General features: G+C 39.0%; 1 protein-coding gene across 1 annotated transcript in view; it reads left to right on the forward strand.

The window, feature by feature from the left end:
- Positions 1-13,936, forward strand: part of LOC105832858 (mucin-17) — a 44,075-nt gene extending 30,139 nt beyond the window's left edge. Inside the window, exons 16-20 of the mRNA XM_036283040.1 lie at positions 17-3,400; positions 4,121-9,026; positions 10,669-10,852; positions 10,982-11,119; positions 12,116-13,936. Of these exons, the coding sequence (XP_036138933.1) occupies positions 17-3,400; positions 4,121-9,026; positions 10,669-10,852; positions 10,982-11,119; positions 12,116-12,567 (9,064 nt within the window). The 3' untranslated portion in view covers positions 12,568-13,936. The remainder of the gene's footprint in view (positions 1-16; positions 3,401-4,120; positions 9,027-10,668; positions 10,853-10,981; positions 11,120-12,115) is intronic.
- Positions 13,937-14,621: the final 685 nt, after the last annotated feature.

A 14,621-nucleotide genomic window follows, 5' to 3' on the forward strand; every position in this document is an offset into this window, starting at 1 on the left:
TAATTTAATTTTTCAGGTACAGCAGCGTACAAAGATTCAGAAGTACCACTTTGAAAACTTTGAAAGATTCGCCCAACTTAGCATCTTTATTGGAAGTCACCAGCGAAACTACTTTATCAACGAAACCAAAAGAGTTTACAGAAGTACCTAGGACAACAGCTAGTACAACCGCTTCGTTGTCCACGACGCCTCCAACTACTTCCACTTCCACTGAGGTCATCACCGTAATCAGCGTTGAACCGCCGGAAAATCCATCTAGCGTTAGTTCTGAAACGGAGATCAGTCCCACTACTGACACAATGAAACTGGTGGAAGATTCGGCAACGGAGATCCTGTTCACAACGTTACCGGCAGCTAGCAGCAGCTCAAGCCAGTCGACGACGACTACTACAACGACATTGCCGAGCAGATTGCCGACGATTGCCGCGGTGTCGCAACCGCGACCATTCGGTTTCACCAGGCGAAGAAGCGGGTTATCAGAAGTGACGACGACGGCAACGACCCCGTTGAGCAGGTCCAAGGTGAGTATTACATCGCGAAATTCCACGCGTCCGTCCAACCCGGGGCGAGCTCGATTAAGGACGAGACCAGCCAACCGGGTTACCGAGGAGAAGTCGGGGGATCATGAAGTGGACACTTCACGCGCGGAGACTTTCACATCCAGAAACAGGGATCTTAGCAGATCGCGCAGTAGGGGATCCAGCAGGTACACCCCACCGACGTCAAGATCAAGAACGCAGGATGTTTCCGCGAGCTCCGTCACAGGTTCCAGGTATAGAGAAAGAGACAGGACAACAGCTTCGACGACCGTCAGCACCAGCGATGGCGTTAGAAGACGATATCGAAGACCTAGCAGAGTCAACAACGCAGAATCTGTCAAAGCCAACGAATTGGATGACAGTCCGATAGTCAGGATAACGCAAGGCAATTCTGGGAGAAGTTCATTGCATCGATCGCGATCTGACAATACTGACGAGGAGATCGAAAAGATAACTAATATCAGGGTCTTCAGAAAACCGACCGTTAATCGCGAGCTGTATGACAGAACGAAGTACACGAGGAAGAGAAACAACGTGGAAGAGTCGGTGCAAAAAGTGAACGACGAATCAAACCAGAAACACATCGTATCGATAACATTGGAGTCTCCGAGGACAGACAATTTTAATTTGCTGAATAGCGTCGATCAATCAACAGCTACAGTCGACTCAGTCGTTGAATCGAACACCATCCAGCCGATTTATACCGTGAAATCGATCGCGCAAATTGGAGTGACAACAGTATCTAGCAACAAAGTAAATTATACGAGCGACCGACCCGGGGATGCTGTCGCCACGACAACCGCTCACATCGAAGCTCACGAATTTAATCCTGACTTGGTGACGATCTTTTCTACCGAACGTGCCATTGATGTCGCGGGAAAAACACCAGGAACGTCAAGAAAGCGGAAAATAATCCTAAGAAGAAGACCAATATCATCGAGCACAGCTGCCAACGTTATTGAAATAGAAGAAGAGGAAAAACCGCAAGTATCTCGCAAATGGAAAGTGATTAAACGTAAACGTCCACTTCAAGACACCTCGAAGTCAGAAGTTATTCTCGAGGATGAAGAAGATTCAAGTATTCTTATAAAATCAACGACTCCGATTGGAAGTGATAAAGGTATTGAAAAATCGACAGCTTCCATCAGTCAAACGGGGATTACATCAATAAACAAAAATACTGATGAATCATCAATCGTTACTGGATTTACGAGGGAAGATTCAACTCTGACTCTCACGGAAACCACCTTATCTGTCAATAACAACCCTGACGGTTTCACGAAAGTTACTTTGGAGACTCCCACAACTGAAACCACAACGATATCACCCGAAGGAGCTAAAGATAATACAGCCATATCGACAATTAACACAGATGCCGACGAGAATCATCAGTCAACAATTGAAATGGGTACTGAAACTACAATGGAATCAACATTAGCGACGGTTTATGACACTGAAAGCAACATGTTTTTAAAAGATACTTCACCACCGCCTACCGAAACTGAAAATTTATCTACTACTCGCGTACAAGCAACTACCACACCGCTCACAACGGAATTGGATTCATCAACCGCAAAATCAACCCTCGGATTGAGATACGCGCGTAGAAAGTCCAATCGCAAGAGTTCGTCTTCAGAGAACGTGACCGACCAATATTCTCTGCTATCATCAACGGAAAACAACAGAGACGAGATTCTCTCGAGACGCAGGAATAACTTGTTTATCCGACGTCATCCGGTTTCTTCTAGTACCGCCAATACACTTCTCGATGATCTTAATTATCAGGCGGGAAAAGAACAGGAAAAGGAAGGAGATACGGAAGGCAGAATCCGTGACGTGACTGGACAAGGCAGTGCAGAAGATACGACTCTGAGAAGCAAGTCGACGAATAGCTTTTCAGATGACTCTGTAGAATTTTGGAAACATTACACCACAACTTCGTTAACAGGCCAGATAAATCATCCTTCAGTTCGTGTCGAAGACGTCGATGATCGTGAAGTCACGGAGTTCACGGAAGACAACACGTATCGGCCAACATCGATTGCCACCCGCAGACCTGAGATTCGGCCACGGTACAAGGTTCCTGTAATCTTGAAGAGGCCGTTCGATCCCGAAGAGGCTCTATCACCCAGACGATATTCTCCGTTAGATTCCGCGCCTGAAGAATCCGAGACACCGGAAACGAGAGAAGCGAAACTGAGGCAAGCTTCCGACTTCCGGCAGCCACGAACGCGTTACAAGATTCAAGACAACGTTAAGCTCGAGGAGGAGACCACGCAGCCGAGTCCGGAATTTACGAGCACCTGGCAGTACGCCTTTAGAACGCGTTCGTATCCGAAACGACTGTCGACCAACACGGAAGCGGTCACGGAGACCCTGATACCGGCAAAAAAATTCGATTACGTCGCGGATGCCTTCCACCGGAAGCAACAGTCATTGAGGACAACGACACCGAGGGGTAACGATGCTTTCGACTCGCAAAACCTGATTGATCCATATAATTTACGTAGCACGACGGTGAAGCCATCCGTCACTCGGTTGGTCACCTCGGTAACGGAGTCCGGCACCACGGAGCGACAGAAGATTCTCATCAAGACCAAGTACTCGTCGCTAACGTCGACCACGAGAATACCAGCGGATCGGTTTCCCTTAACGACTCCGCTGTCAGTCTCGGTGACTGGAGTCGACGATGACGAATCTGCCAACGAAATACGTCAGGGTATCGAGCGGTCCACCCTGCCGATCGAGGGCGAATTCAACTATCGTTACGATGACCGATTCACTACAGAGTCTCACGAGTCCTCGACTATCGAGATCGAGTCGGTGTTCAGTAATCTGATCGCTGGCAAAGGTCCCGCGAAGTAGTTGTATACCAATGTCGTTAATTAATAATCGACGTAGCTAACGCACGTCGACAATGTATGTACATATATGCAGCCATTAAGTAATTAAGAAGCCGATCGCGATCGCCGATTTATCGGAGAGAATAAGTTAAAGAGTTAATAGATGTCTAAACGTCACTAATGTATATAGCACTTAACGAGCTTAATTACATATAAGATTGTTCTACTGAGATGGACGTTAAACGAATGCGACTACTTCACTACGTAAATCGAAAGGAACGACAAGGACTCGCTATAGCTCACGATGACCGACGACCGAATAATCGTCTTCACGCTTCATACTCACATTATTAGTAATGACGAATCATAACGAGCACTCTCTCTCTCTTCATCCGCTTCTACTTCAGAGGAACCCTTGACCGAAACCTCTGATAACTTTTTTGATGATGTACTTTTACTCACCACAAATACGATCATCATTAAAACACTACTGATGACTACCCAGGATGACTCCTTATCATCCAAATTAACGCAGCAAGCAAGACACGTTCGCGGCGCTTCAATAAATAACTAGAGAGTCTTTCCCTCTTCACGTTCCTTCTTTTCTCTTCCAAGACTGGCGCAGCTCACGCACAGAACGACAGAACGACAGAAAGAAGGAGACTGCAAAGAAACGAACTATGGAGGGAGAGGGAAAAGAGACAGAGAGAGGTCCCTGGGGATCTCTCCGCATTAAAGCGCGCTGCATTATTCTGATTTTCAGGTCGCCGATTCGGGAGTTATCAGGTTGCCGACCTTGAAGGAACTGATCGGCTATCCGACGACTTACTACGACGATCGTAGCGCTACGGTGCCGTCGTCCGTACTCTTGCACTTGCTGCGCAACGACGTGGGTAACGACATTAGCCAGCAGAACGTCGAGGAGTCGTTGAGAGGAACAGACAAACAGACACCAGAGATCGAGAAAGAAGTTGCTCAGTCATCGAGAAGCGTGATCGAGGAAACCGGGGACTTGTGGCTGCAACAAGCCTCGGAGAACAAAGCGAAATCTCGCGCTCCAAGAAAGGAAGCTGTCACGAACTTTGACGAACAGTTTTCGGTCACAAACACCGTCGAGGGAGGCGAGAGCAAACGAAAGACATCCACGACTTCGATCTACTTGAAGCCGACGACAATGCGCGGTATCCCTCTCGCCAGTCTTATTCCCAGTCCGGAAGTAATGCGTGGATTCTATGTCACCAGGAGCGATGATGCGCCATCGATATTAGCGGATAGTTCTACATCATCTTACACGACGACTGATAATATTCCCGTCGAACAGCAGACAGAAACCACTTTAATTCCCGACTTTCCTACGACTGTCACCGTCACTCAGAATGATCAAATCGAATCAGATCCCAATACTTCCGATATTGTTAACGGTAAAGGCATTGATATTCGTAAAGAAATGTATTCCACGTCTAGTTCTCCAGTCTACGCGAAAGATTCTGATAACACTGAGAATCTCCCGAATCACGAACAATTTGACTTAATCACAATTTCAGCGTCCAAAAGAGGAAAATTATTGTCTAATTTTGCTAATAATACGACATCTCTTGCTAATGCTCATGTCGTTTCTTCAACAACGCCGACAAGACGACGAATCGCTCTCGCTGTGAACAAGTACAACGAAGCCAGCGCACCAATGTGGACGGGTAGACGTATAGTGGCAAGGAAAAGAAATAGAACTGTTTCGCCAATCAAGGACGCCATAAGACAAATCGAAAACAATTCTGTTCACGTTACGACAAATTCTTCCCCAACTACTAAGGTCGCTTCGACTCTGACCTCAAGAATTTTAAGAAGACGGAAGAAACTTCCCACGATCTCGACAGTACCGACAATACCAATTCCTCTGATCGTGCCAGATTCCACGGCATCTCCTGAAATTTTAAACGTTCACAATAATTCTAACGACACGAAAATCGGAAACTTGGAAAGCTATACAACTGTAAAAGCGTTAACCTTGGAAAACTTGGTAATCGCAGCGATATCTTCGACCTCAAAAATCATTCCGACCACAAATGATCCCATTACTGTTGATATTTCAACGTTTTCAGATGATTATACAACCACGACAGTTCCTACAGTTGCAAATGCACCTATCATAACAACGCCATCGATGATCGCGGTTACAAAAGCACCCACAGTTGCAAGTAATGCTGTCATCACTACACCTGCAACAAGTGGAGTTGAAACTACTCTAAATTATTCCATAACTGTTAATCCACCAATCAAGAATACAAACGGAATTCTATCTGATTCTACAGTTACGACTGTAGCAAGCATTGAAACTGAAACCACTCCTGAAAATGTAAATTCCGTAGTTTCAGAGACTACGCAGACAACTGCAAATAATCCTGCAATTATAACTGAACCTACAGAGAACACCGAAGCCGAAAGTACATTCACGACAAATTATTCTACGATCATGATACCGGTAACTGCTAATACACAGGGAATTGTAACTAATTCTGCAAATATAACTACAGTTACATATGCTGATGTTGACACTGCTTCTACAATTGCAAGTGATTCTACAATTCCAACAACTATAAATACGCAGGATATTATAACTGATGCAGTTTCAATCATACCTGCGAGTACTGAAATTGAAACATCTTCCATGATAGAAAATTCCACATTTACTACTATAGCAATTAAGAATACTGCAACAATTCCCGTTACTACAGTTACTTCACCATTAACAACGGTCATTTCTCCAACTATGGACACGCAAGATATACGTACAACTGCAGCTGTGATAATAAGTAATTTTTCAGATGCAAATGCTGTAACGGAAAATATAACAATTACGACTACGCCTCTCAGTGTAATTATTCCAACAAGTAGTGATCTTAATGTAATTACACCATCTGCAGATGCGAACATTCTTTTTACATTAACAACTAATAAGATTCCGCCAACTACGATTCAATCTAGAATTAGTTCTACGACTTTGTCAAAAACTCCTATTACGAGCACAGTTACAACTTCAACGAGTTCAACTGCTTCCATAACTTCAGCAACCGAATCTTCTACACTACATCCCGCAAATTCAAGTAATCTTGATAATAGCAACAACTCCGATGTTTTAATCGTCACCGCAACTGCAGAGTCTACTCAAATTCCTGAAATTACGACTGTCGAAATTCCATCGATATTTATCTCAACAGCGACCGCATTTCCAAAGCTTCTTAATACAAATTTTGAAGAAGCAGTAACAGCTGCATCTTCAACTCAAGAGAATAAAAGTTTCTCGACACAAATGGTCACTCAAACTCCTTCAACCTTTCTTTCAATCGCATCATCAACTACTAACAAAGCGACTGTAGCTTTAGAAAGATCTACAACTTCTACGACGTTCTTTACCACTTTTGGTGAATCCATTGCAACAAATCCTATAATTCAAACAACTACAAATGTTTATGAACCAGATTTTGTACGAACAATAAGTGAAAAGTCTATAATACCAGAGCAAAGTACAAGTTTCAAAGAACCTGCGGAAATACAAATTCAAACTAAAGATCGAGCAACAAACAACAACAAGTCGAGTTCTGCACAAACAATGAGTGACGATTCTACAACTTCAAAGATAAAAATAGCATCTGAAGAAGCTATTTCAAAAGCTACAAAGAGTCGAGAACACAATCAAACAACTTCGGAGCTTAACACAATCAATTATCAATTCAATTCAAAAACTGCCAGACGTCGCGTTCTAAATCGGACGAATAATTGGCTTGGAAGTCCTCTGACGGTGCAAAGGACCAACCAATATCCTCAACCTAACCATCGGGCTACATATCGTGGACGAACACGATCAAAATCTCCTTATACTTCGTCTTCGAAAGTGATTGAGAGGAATCGTAGAAGAAGAATCAGAGTTAATTCTGAAGCGTTCAATAGCACTATTAGTCTCAATCAGGATACCGTCGATGTTCAGAATACTACAAAAGATTATGTTGCATATGATCAAATGGAAAATGTAGAAAGAATGAAAGTTGTAAAGAAAGTTAAAGAAAGAATCGAAGAAACGACTACCGTTTTACCTATAGAAGAAACCACTTTAGTTATTACGACATTAGATCAGTCTATTGCTATTGAGAATAAAACGCTTCAAATTCATCATGTCAATGAAAATGTCGAAGAAAAAAAGGCAGCACTAAAAAAGACAAAACAATCTCAAGAAAGCTTTATAACGAAAGAATCCAGTGTCAATTCTAGTTTCCTGAATGAGAATCTTTCAAATAATTCTCAAAGTAATCTTTATGTGACCGAAAATTTTTCTGAGTTAGAAAAATCAGAAAAGATAATGAAAGTTATATTGAAAGATACTGAATCTAAATCTGAGGGAAAAAATCCAATCGAAAAAACAAATGTAAATTCTGATTCTGTTAATACAAATCTTCAAGACAATTTTCAAAAAAACCTTTATGAAGATAAGAATAATTCTAACAAAAGAACCACAGGAAGAAGAATGAGAGTTGTATTAAAAAATGTCAGGCCTAAACCTGAAGAAAAGATTTCTTTAATTAATGAAACAAATGCGGATTCTGATTCTGCCAATAAAAATCTTCAAAATAACGTTTTAAATAATTTTAACATAAGTCAGAATTTTGCCAATAAAGAAAAAACAAGAACGAGAATGAGAGTTGTTTTAGACAGAGCTAAATCTAAATCCCAAGAAGAAGAGACAACGAATGAAGAAGTCAGTGCCGAATATAATTCTAATGAAAGTCTTCAAGGTACTTTTTCAAATAATTTTTATAGCGCTAAGAACTTTCCCTTTAAATATGGAACCAGAAGAAGAATGAGAGTTGTATTAAAGAGCGTTAAACCCAAGTCTGAGGAAAAGAATTCAACACTTGAAGAAGCAATTGTAGATCCTGCTTCCACCAATAAAAGTCTTCAAGACAATTTTTCAAATAATTCTCGAAATGACAAGAACCTTTCCATCGAACGTGGAACTAGAAGAAGAATGAGAGTTGTATTGAAGAGTGTCAAACTTACATCTGAGGAAAATAATTCAACAATTAAAGAAACGACTGTAGATCCTGCTTCTACCAATAAAAGTCTTCAAAGTTCTTTTTCTAATAATTTTCACGGAGATAAAAATCTTTCCGTCAACCATGGGATTAAAAGAAGAATGAGAGTTTTATTGAAGAGTGTCAAACCCAAGTCCGAGGAAAAAAACTCAACAATTGAAGAAACAAGTGTAGATTCTGAATCTATCGATAAAGATCTTCAAGGTAGTTTTTCAAGTAACTTTTACATGAATAAAAATCTTTACGACAAAGAAGAGGCACGAAGAACGAAAATTATATTAAAGGGCGTCGAACCTAAAGAAAGAGACTCAGTAGCTGAAGAAACAAGTGCAGATTCCGACTTTGCCAGAAATGACACTCAAATACTTCACACGTTCAAGTTTTTACACTTTTCAAGTAATCTTCAGATGAGCGATAATCTTCCAAACAAAACAAAAATAATGAATCATTCTAAATCCGAAGATGAGAAGGTGATGACCGAACGGCCGGAAGACATGGAGCCGCAGACTACGGGGACGTCTGTTCCGGTCAAGGAGGACACTGATCGACCTTCGTTCGAGGTCAGTGCAGCTTTAAGTCGAAGACATTTTGCCTTGATAATACATTATATTTCCTTGATCGATCGCATGTTGCTCTAACCAAAACAAAAACAAAAGAAAGAAATGCTGCAAAAAGACTAATGAGAAATCCTAGTAAAACTACTGCGAATACTACCGCCTCTTCTTGACGCTAACCAAAAGACCTCTCAAAGCATGCAATCGGCACGATTCCTTCATAAGTGCAGAAGGATCATAAAAACACGTTATCAATTTAACGTCCTAGCTTCGAAAAAAATCGCCTGATTGTCTGAAGAATGCCTTTTATTCAACATATTGCCTTCTTTTCTGAATCTGCTTCTGGTGCCGAATGGTATACCTCTTAAAGAGATTTTAAAAACCAATGCAAAGCCATTGTACCATGGAGATTATTTTCAACCGCTTAAAATAACCGTTCGATTGTTGACTATAATCGTCATATTTTTTTGACGTCTAATCAAAATATAATCTATCAACCAACATGATATGACATGAGCGACTAACCCGGAAGGGAACGAATTACAATCGATCATAATTTAATGGTTTCTCTTGAATGCCTATTTGACAAAAGTTCTCTTGATCATCGCCTATCGCTGGATCTAACTAAAATACTTTTCGTGAAATGAAACTGGAGCTACATTATCATCCTTTACGCTGCTACGTCATCATCATATTCAAAAGACACATTCTGCCCGCCTATGAAGAAGCTCTTCCTTTCTTTGACTATTAAAAACTACTTACTCAGGGAAAAAAAGTCGGAACATCAGTTTGAAAACTTTATCTTTCTCTCTGAGCGAACATTCCGGGACGCGAATGGACCAAGGAACATCTTCATTTGCTGCTACTTCTTCCTGGCATTACAAATTAACAAATCTCTTTCCGAAAGACTTGTGCGTTTCTGCGAGCGTTTATTTTACTTCTTCTGATACATTATTTTTAACTGTTAACGCTTGGATCAATGATTAATATCTTAACTTGTAGAATGTCCCAAACAACACAAAAATCGAAAAAAATTTAGAATTAAAAAAAATGTTTAAAAAATTACGAGATTTTTTTAGCGTAACTAAAAGATTAAAAAATTATTCATACCTAAAAGATGTCTGGAGAATGTTGTAAGGATTAAAAAGCGTTTTGGTTAAGGTGCATAAAAGATATTTAACCTTTGCCGGCATTTTGTCATTAAAATAATGGTTTTTTCCCCAAAAATTATTTATATATAAATAACATACAGATTAAGCAAAATTTCGAACTTTGTTCAGAGCTGCACGAGTGATTTTCGCGACAGTCTAAAGATTAAAAAATATATATAGTATTAATAAAGTATTAATGAGAGATATAAAGTTCTGTAAATTTTTTAAAAGTAAACCTTAAGAGAGAAATTTTTGTGTAGCGCTTTAAAAGTTTTACAGATGTTTGTGTTGTCTGAGATATTAATCTCGAGATTTTCCATATAGATTTTCTTTATCTTAATGAAACTGTCATAAGCTTTGCTTTGTCAAAAATTACAAATGCGCGTACACATATATATGTATGTGTGTGTACATTTATAATTGAACTCATGACATTATAATAATAGTATCGACATCCGCATCATTTATAGCGTGTAAATCAATTGTATCTTGAACAGGTGACGAATAGTGGATCGATTAATCACAATTCAGGAAGCGGATACTCAAACAGACACAGAAAACCAACGCCATTCACGACAACCGCTCCGCAAATAACCAACACTTTGTCGAATACATTGTTCGTTCATCGAAGAGGTAGACCACCAGCCGAGACCACCTTGTCATCAAGGATAGATTTCGTGGGTAAGTTTACCTAAAAAGTAATATTTACTTACTTCGTGTATTTCTAGTTTTTCTTTCTTTTATAATTTCCTTTTGCCTTTTAATTTCTATCTTTCCTTCGAATAATTTCTTTCTTTTTTTTTTTTTCAGACTCGTTCGAGGACACCGAATACGTCAAGCCGGCCACCGTCTTGCACGATCAGAATGCAGACGTGTCCGACCAAAGCATCCGCGCCCAAGAATTCGCGGTGACGCTGTCGGACCCGCCGTCCTCGTCGTCGGACATTGGTACATTATATTTGGTAGAAACCGCCCCATCCGACTATCTAATTCTTCTAATCTGAAGTCCACATCATCATTATACTTCATTCTTTTTACGGACTACATCTGGTATTGCTATGCGTTTTTCACCTAATGACAATCGATTTATTTCAAGATCGCCGCGGCCCGCTTCTTCATTTCGGGGCCCTCTCCGATAACTGTTTAACGACGAGCCTAATAATCTGCCCTGGAAATTGTCAGTCTCCTCAACTTACGTATTAAATCGTGTGACCGTTAAAAAGATCGTCTTTCTAAAAATAATCTACCGCAATAACGTCACGTCACCTGATCGATTAATCCACTCATTGCGTCATATCTCTCTCATGATCTTCGCTTCTGTCAGCATTTCGTTTTCTGTTCTCTCGCTATTCTTTTTTTTTTTTTTTTTCGATTACGCCATACAATTCCGCGATCTTTCTACGCGGATCTTATGTGTCTTAATCAATGTTAACTGTTTATATACTAATACAATTGTAACTTCTACGCACCACATCAATCTTGACTCTTTCTCTCTTACGGCCACGTTTATTCACAATTTGGCTTTTCTAAGCGAATTAATCACTAATCGTTGAATTCATGCCACCACCGACAGACTGGACAGTACATGGCATGAATCCCTCGGCCGACTTTGAGAGAATCTAAGTGATTGGCTGATTGACCTTCTCAGGAATAACTGTTTTGGTATCGTCAGTTAGTACCTCGGTACGCATTTTAAGTAGGCGGATTATTGGTAGCACGATTTTACGTGTTCATGATATTCCTGACAAGGTTGTCAAGACATTTGACTCCTCGTCTTTCAATCTTCACGCAGTCGCTGACTCTTGTCATCTATTATTGATTGATGTCTTACTAATGAATCTCGCTCCTTCAACTTCGTCGCGCTCTCTCACTATGGGGATCAGTGACCCGCTTGCCCTCCCAGTAATGTCCAAGTGACAAAGACTAATCAGGTTCCACGACTAGGTCAAACGCCGTTAAGGGACGCCGATAGGCGCAAGATAAGCACCACCATAGCACCTAGAACCGACCCTACGACCAGTAGGACGGTCTCGAGGTACGATACAAACTTTCGAAGCCGCCAGAGACCTCGGACGAAAGACAGGCCAACAGTGAACGCGACCACAAGGCCCAGAAGACCGCCGGTGGTTGACTACGATTATTACGAGGACGAAGCGCCGATCATCGTCGGGAAGTCCGTTCTTAATAGTAAACTCTTTCTCACAAATAAGGGTACCATAAGGTGCCTGGACCAGGGCAATTTTCCGCATCCGTACTCGTGTAAGAAATTCATCACCTGCGCCCCTACGGTGAATGGCCAGGTGATCGGAACCGAATACACCTGTCCTGACAAACTGTCCTTCGATCCGGTCGGCGGTATCTGCAATTGGTCCGCCGGTCTCGGTTGCAAGGATTAATCAAAGGTTCGCTCTAATCACTCGACAGTCCAATGTGAAAAAATTATATTAGATTTTATTGCCCCCTGAGTTCACTTTAATTTGATAAATTTAAAATCTTTGTCTTTATTATTATCTATTATGGCGAGATTACAAAAAGACTTAAAAAAAGGTAAATTAAGTCATATTAAATTAAGTTTAATTTGAAATGTTGACTTTATTTTTTGTACTTGTTCGGGTAGTATAAAGTTGAATACGGTAATTTTATATTTACTCAGCATAGAGTATACAATTCCTGCTTATACATATTTAAATAATACACCTTTTTATTTAATTCCGTCATATGTAGGATATGTTTGAGAAAATAATATGACTGTCGAGTGGTTAAGATTATCATTACAAAATTTCAAAAGATAAATTTTTGGCGAATTTACTTGGTTTAAAAATTAAAAGAGAGAAAAGAAATTTCTAAAAATCTCGTAAAATAAATGTCTATAAAAATTAATTCACCTCTTTTCAGATACAGTAATGCATGAAATATTATTTCTTTAGACTCAAACTTTACTGTCATTGTTAAATGATAAACAAAAATATTCGACAAAAAAATCATCGTTTATATTACTAGATACAATATATAGAATTATAATGACGAAACAAGCGTGAAGTAATTGAATTATTCGTTCAAGGAGACTTGAATTGATATTGATCAGAAGACCATAAGAAACTGCACCCGTTCCTTCTTCATTAAAAAAAATATTTTTTCATTTTTGGCTAGTAATATTTTAATACATAACATATATCAAGTAGAATTTTTCATCTTTCTCAAGGACTTTCGTATAAAGTTATTCTACTTAAAAAATTTTCTTTTTACTTTTTACTAGTAGTAAGTCTCTAGTGGTCTTTCTAAAGAAACCGATTCACTTACGGTCGTTAACTACAAAGACTATTTTCAGGCAATCATTCCGATAAAAACGTATTTCGTTAATTTATTGTACGCCCGTGCAATAGCCATATAATCGAGCGAAAACGCAGAGCGGTGATATTATCATTAAAGTCTCTTTGTGTAAATATTAATAGTGTTATAGATAAGTAGTATATATATATAAGATAAGCGTACTTTTTGTGGACGCTAATTTATCTGTAAATTTTTTCAATTAAGTCCTTTATTTAGTAAAGAGGAGGGGAGGTATGTCCACCTAATAAAAAAAAAAATATGATAAATCTTATTCGACTTTGATGGGTGTCGAATATATCCAATCTATATGTATCGAAGACTTTTGTACGTGAAATAAAAATATTGTTTAACCACACACATACACGTGTGTTGTAAATTTTCTGCGAAAATGGATTGTAATAAAGGTAATATAAAATCAAATATTATTAATTTAAATAATGTGAACTATTTCATTTCAATTTATTGAGGCAAATTCTTCGACGAGTACGGACGACAGCCACAATAACAACGCTTTTTATCGAAGCTGAAAATTAAGAAAATACCTAATATATCGTCATGTCAGAGAAGAAAAAGAGAAAAAAAAGTCAAGTAACAGTTACTCTTCCGGAGATATTTCCCGATTAATCAAAACACTAATTTATAATTTGGTCTTAGAAATTAGAGAAATAATTAAAGAAAGAATTTACCTTTTTAAAATAAAAAACGACAATGTTCAGAAATTTATTCAAAGAAAATTATTCAATAAATTCGTATAAATTATATATATGTAATTATATAAAAATTATTATCATATCTAAGTGTGAATGTATATAATAACCGAGTTTAATAAACATTTTTTTTATTTTTGTGTGAAAATAATGTCACACAAAATTCATTGCTACAGTTTAAGCACACCTCGTGGTTGAATAATTTACGTTCGTACAATAATCTATTAAATTAATCTGAAAAATCTAAAAACTTTTTAATAAAATGTTATATTCATAATTTTTCGAAACAAATTTCTTAGCCTTAATTGCCTTTTTTGTTTGATTAAAAAAATTTTTATTAAAATCTTTTACTGCTTTATTTAAAAAAAAATAAAATAAAAACTTTTAGTTAAAGTTTGAGAGAAAATGATATT

The sequence above is a fragment of the Monomorium pharaonis genome, chromosome 2 (genome assembly GCF_013373865.1).
Source record: "Monomorium pharaonis isolate MP-MQ-018 chromosome 2, ASM1337386v2, whole genome shotgun sequence".
NCBI lineage: Eukaryota > Metazoa > Arthropoda > Insecta > Hymenoptera > Formicidae > Monomorium > Monomorium pharaonis.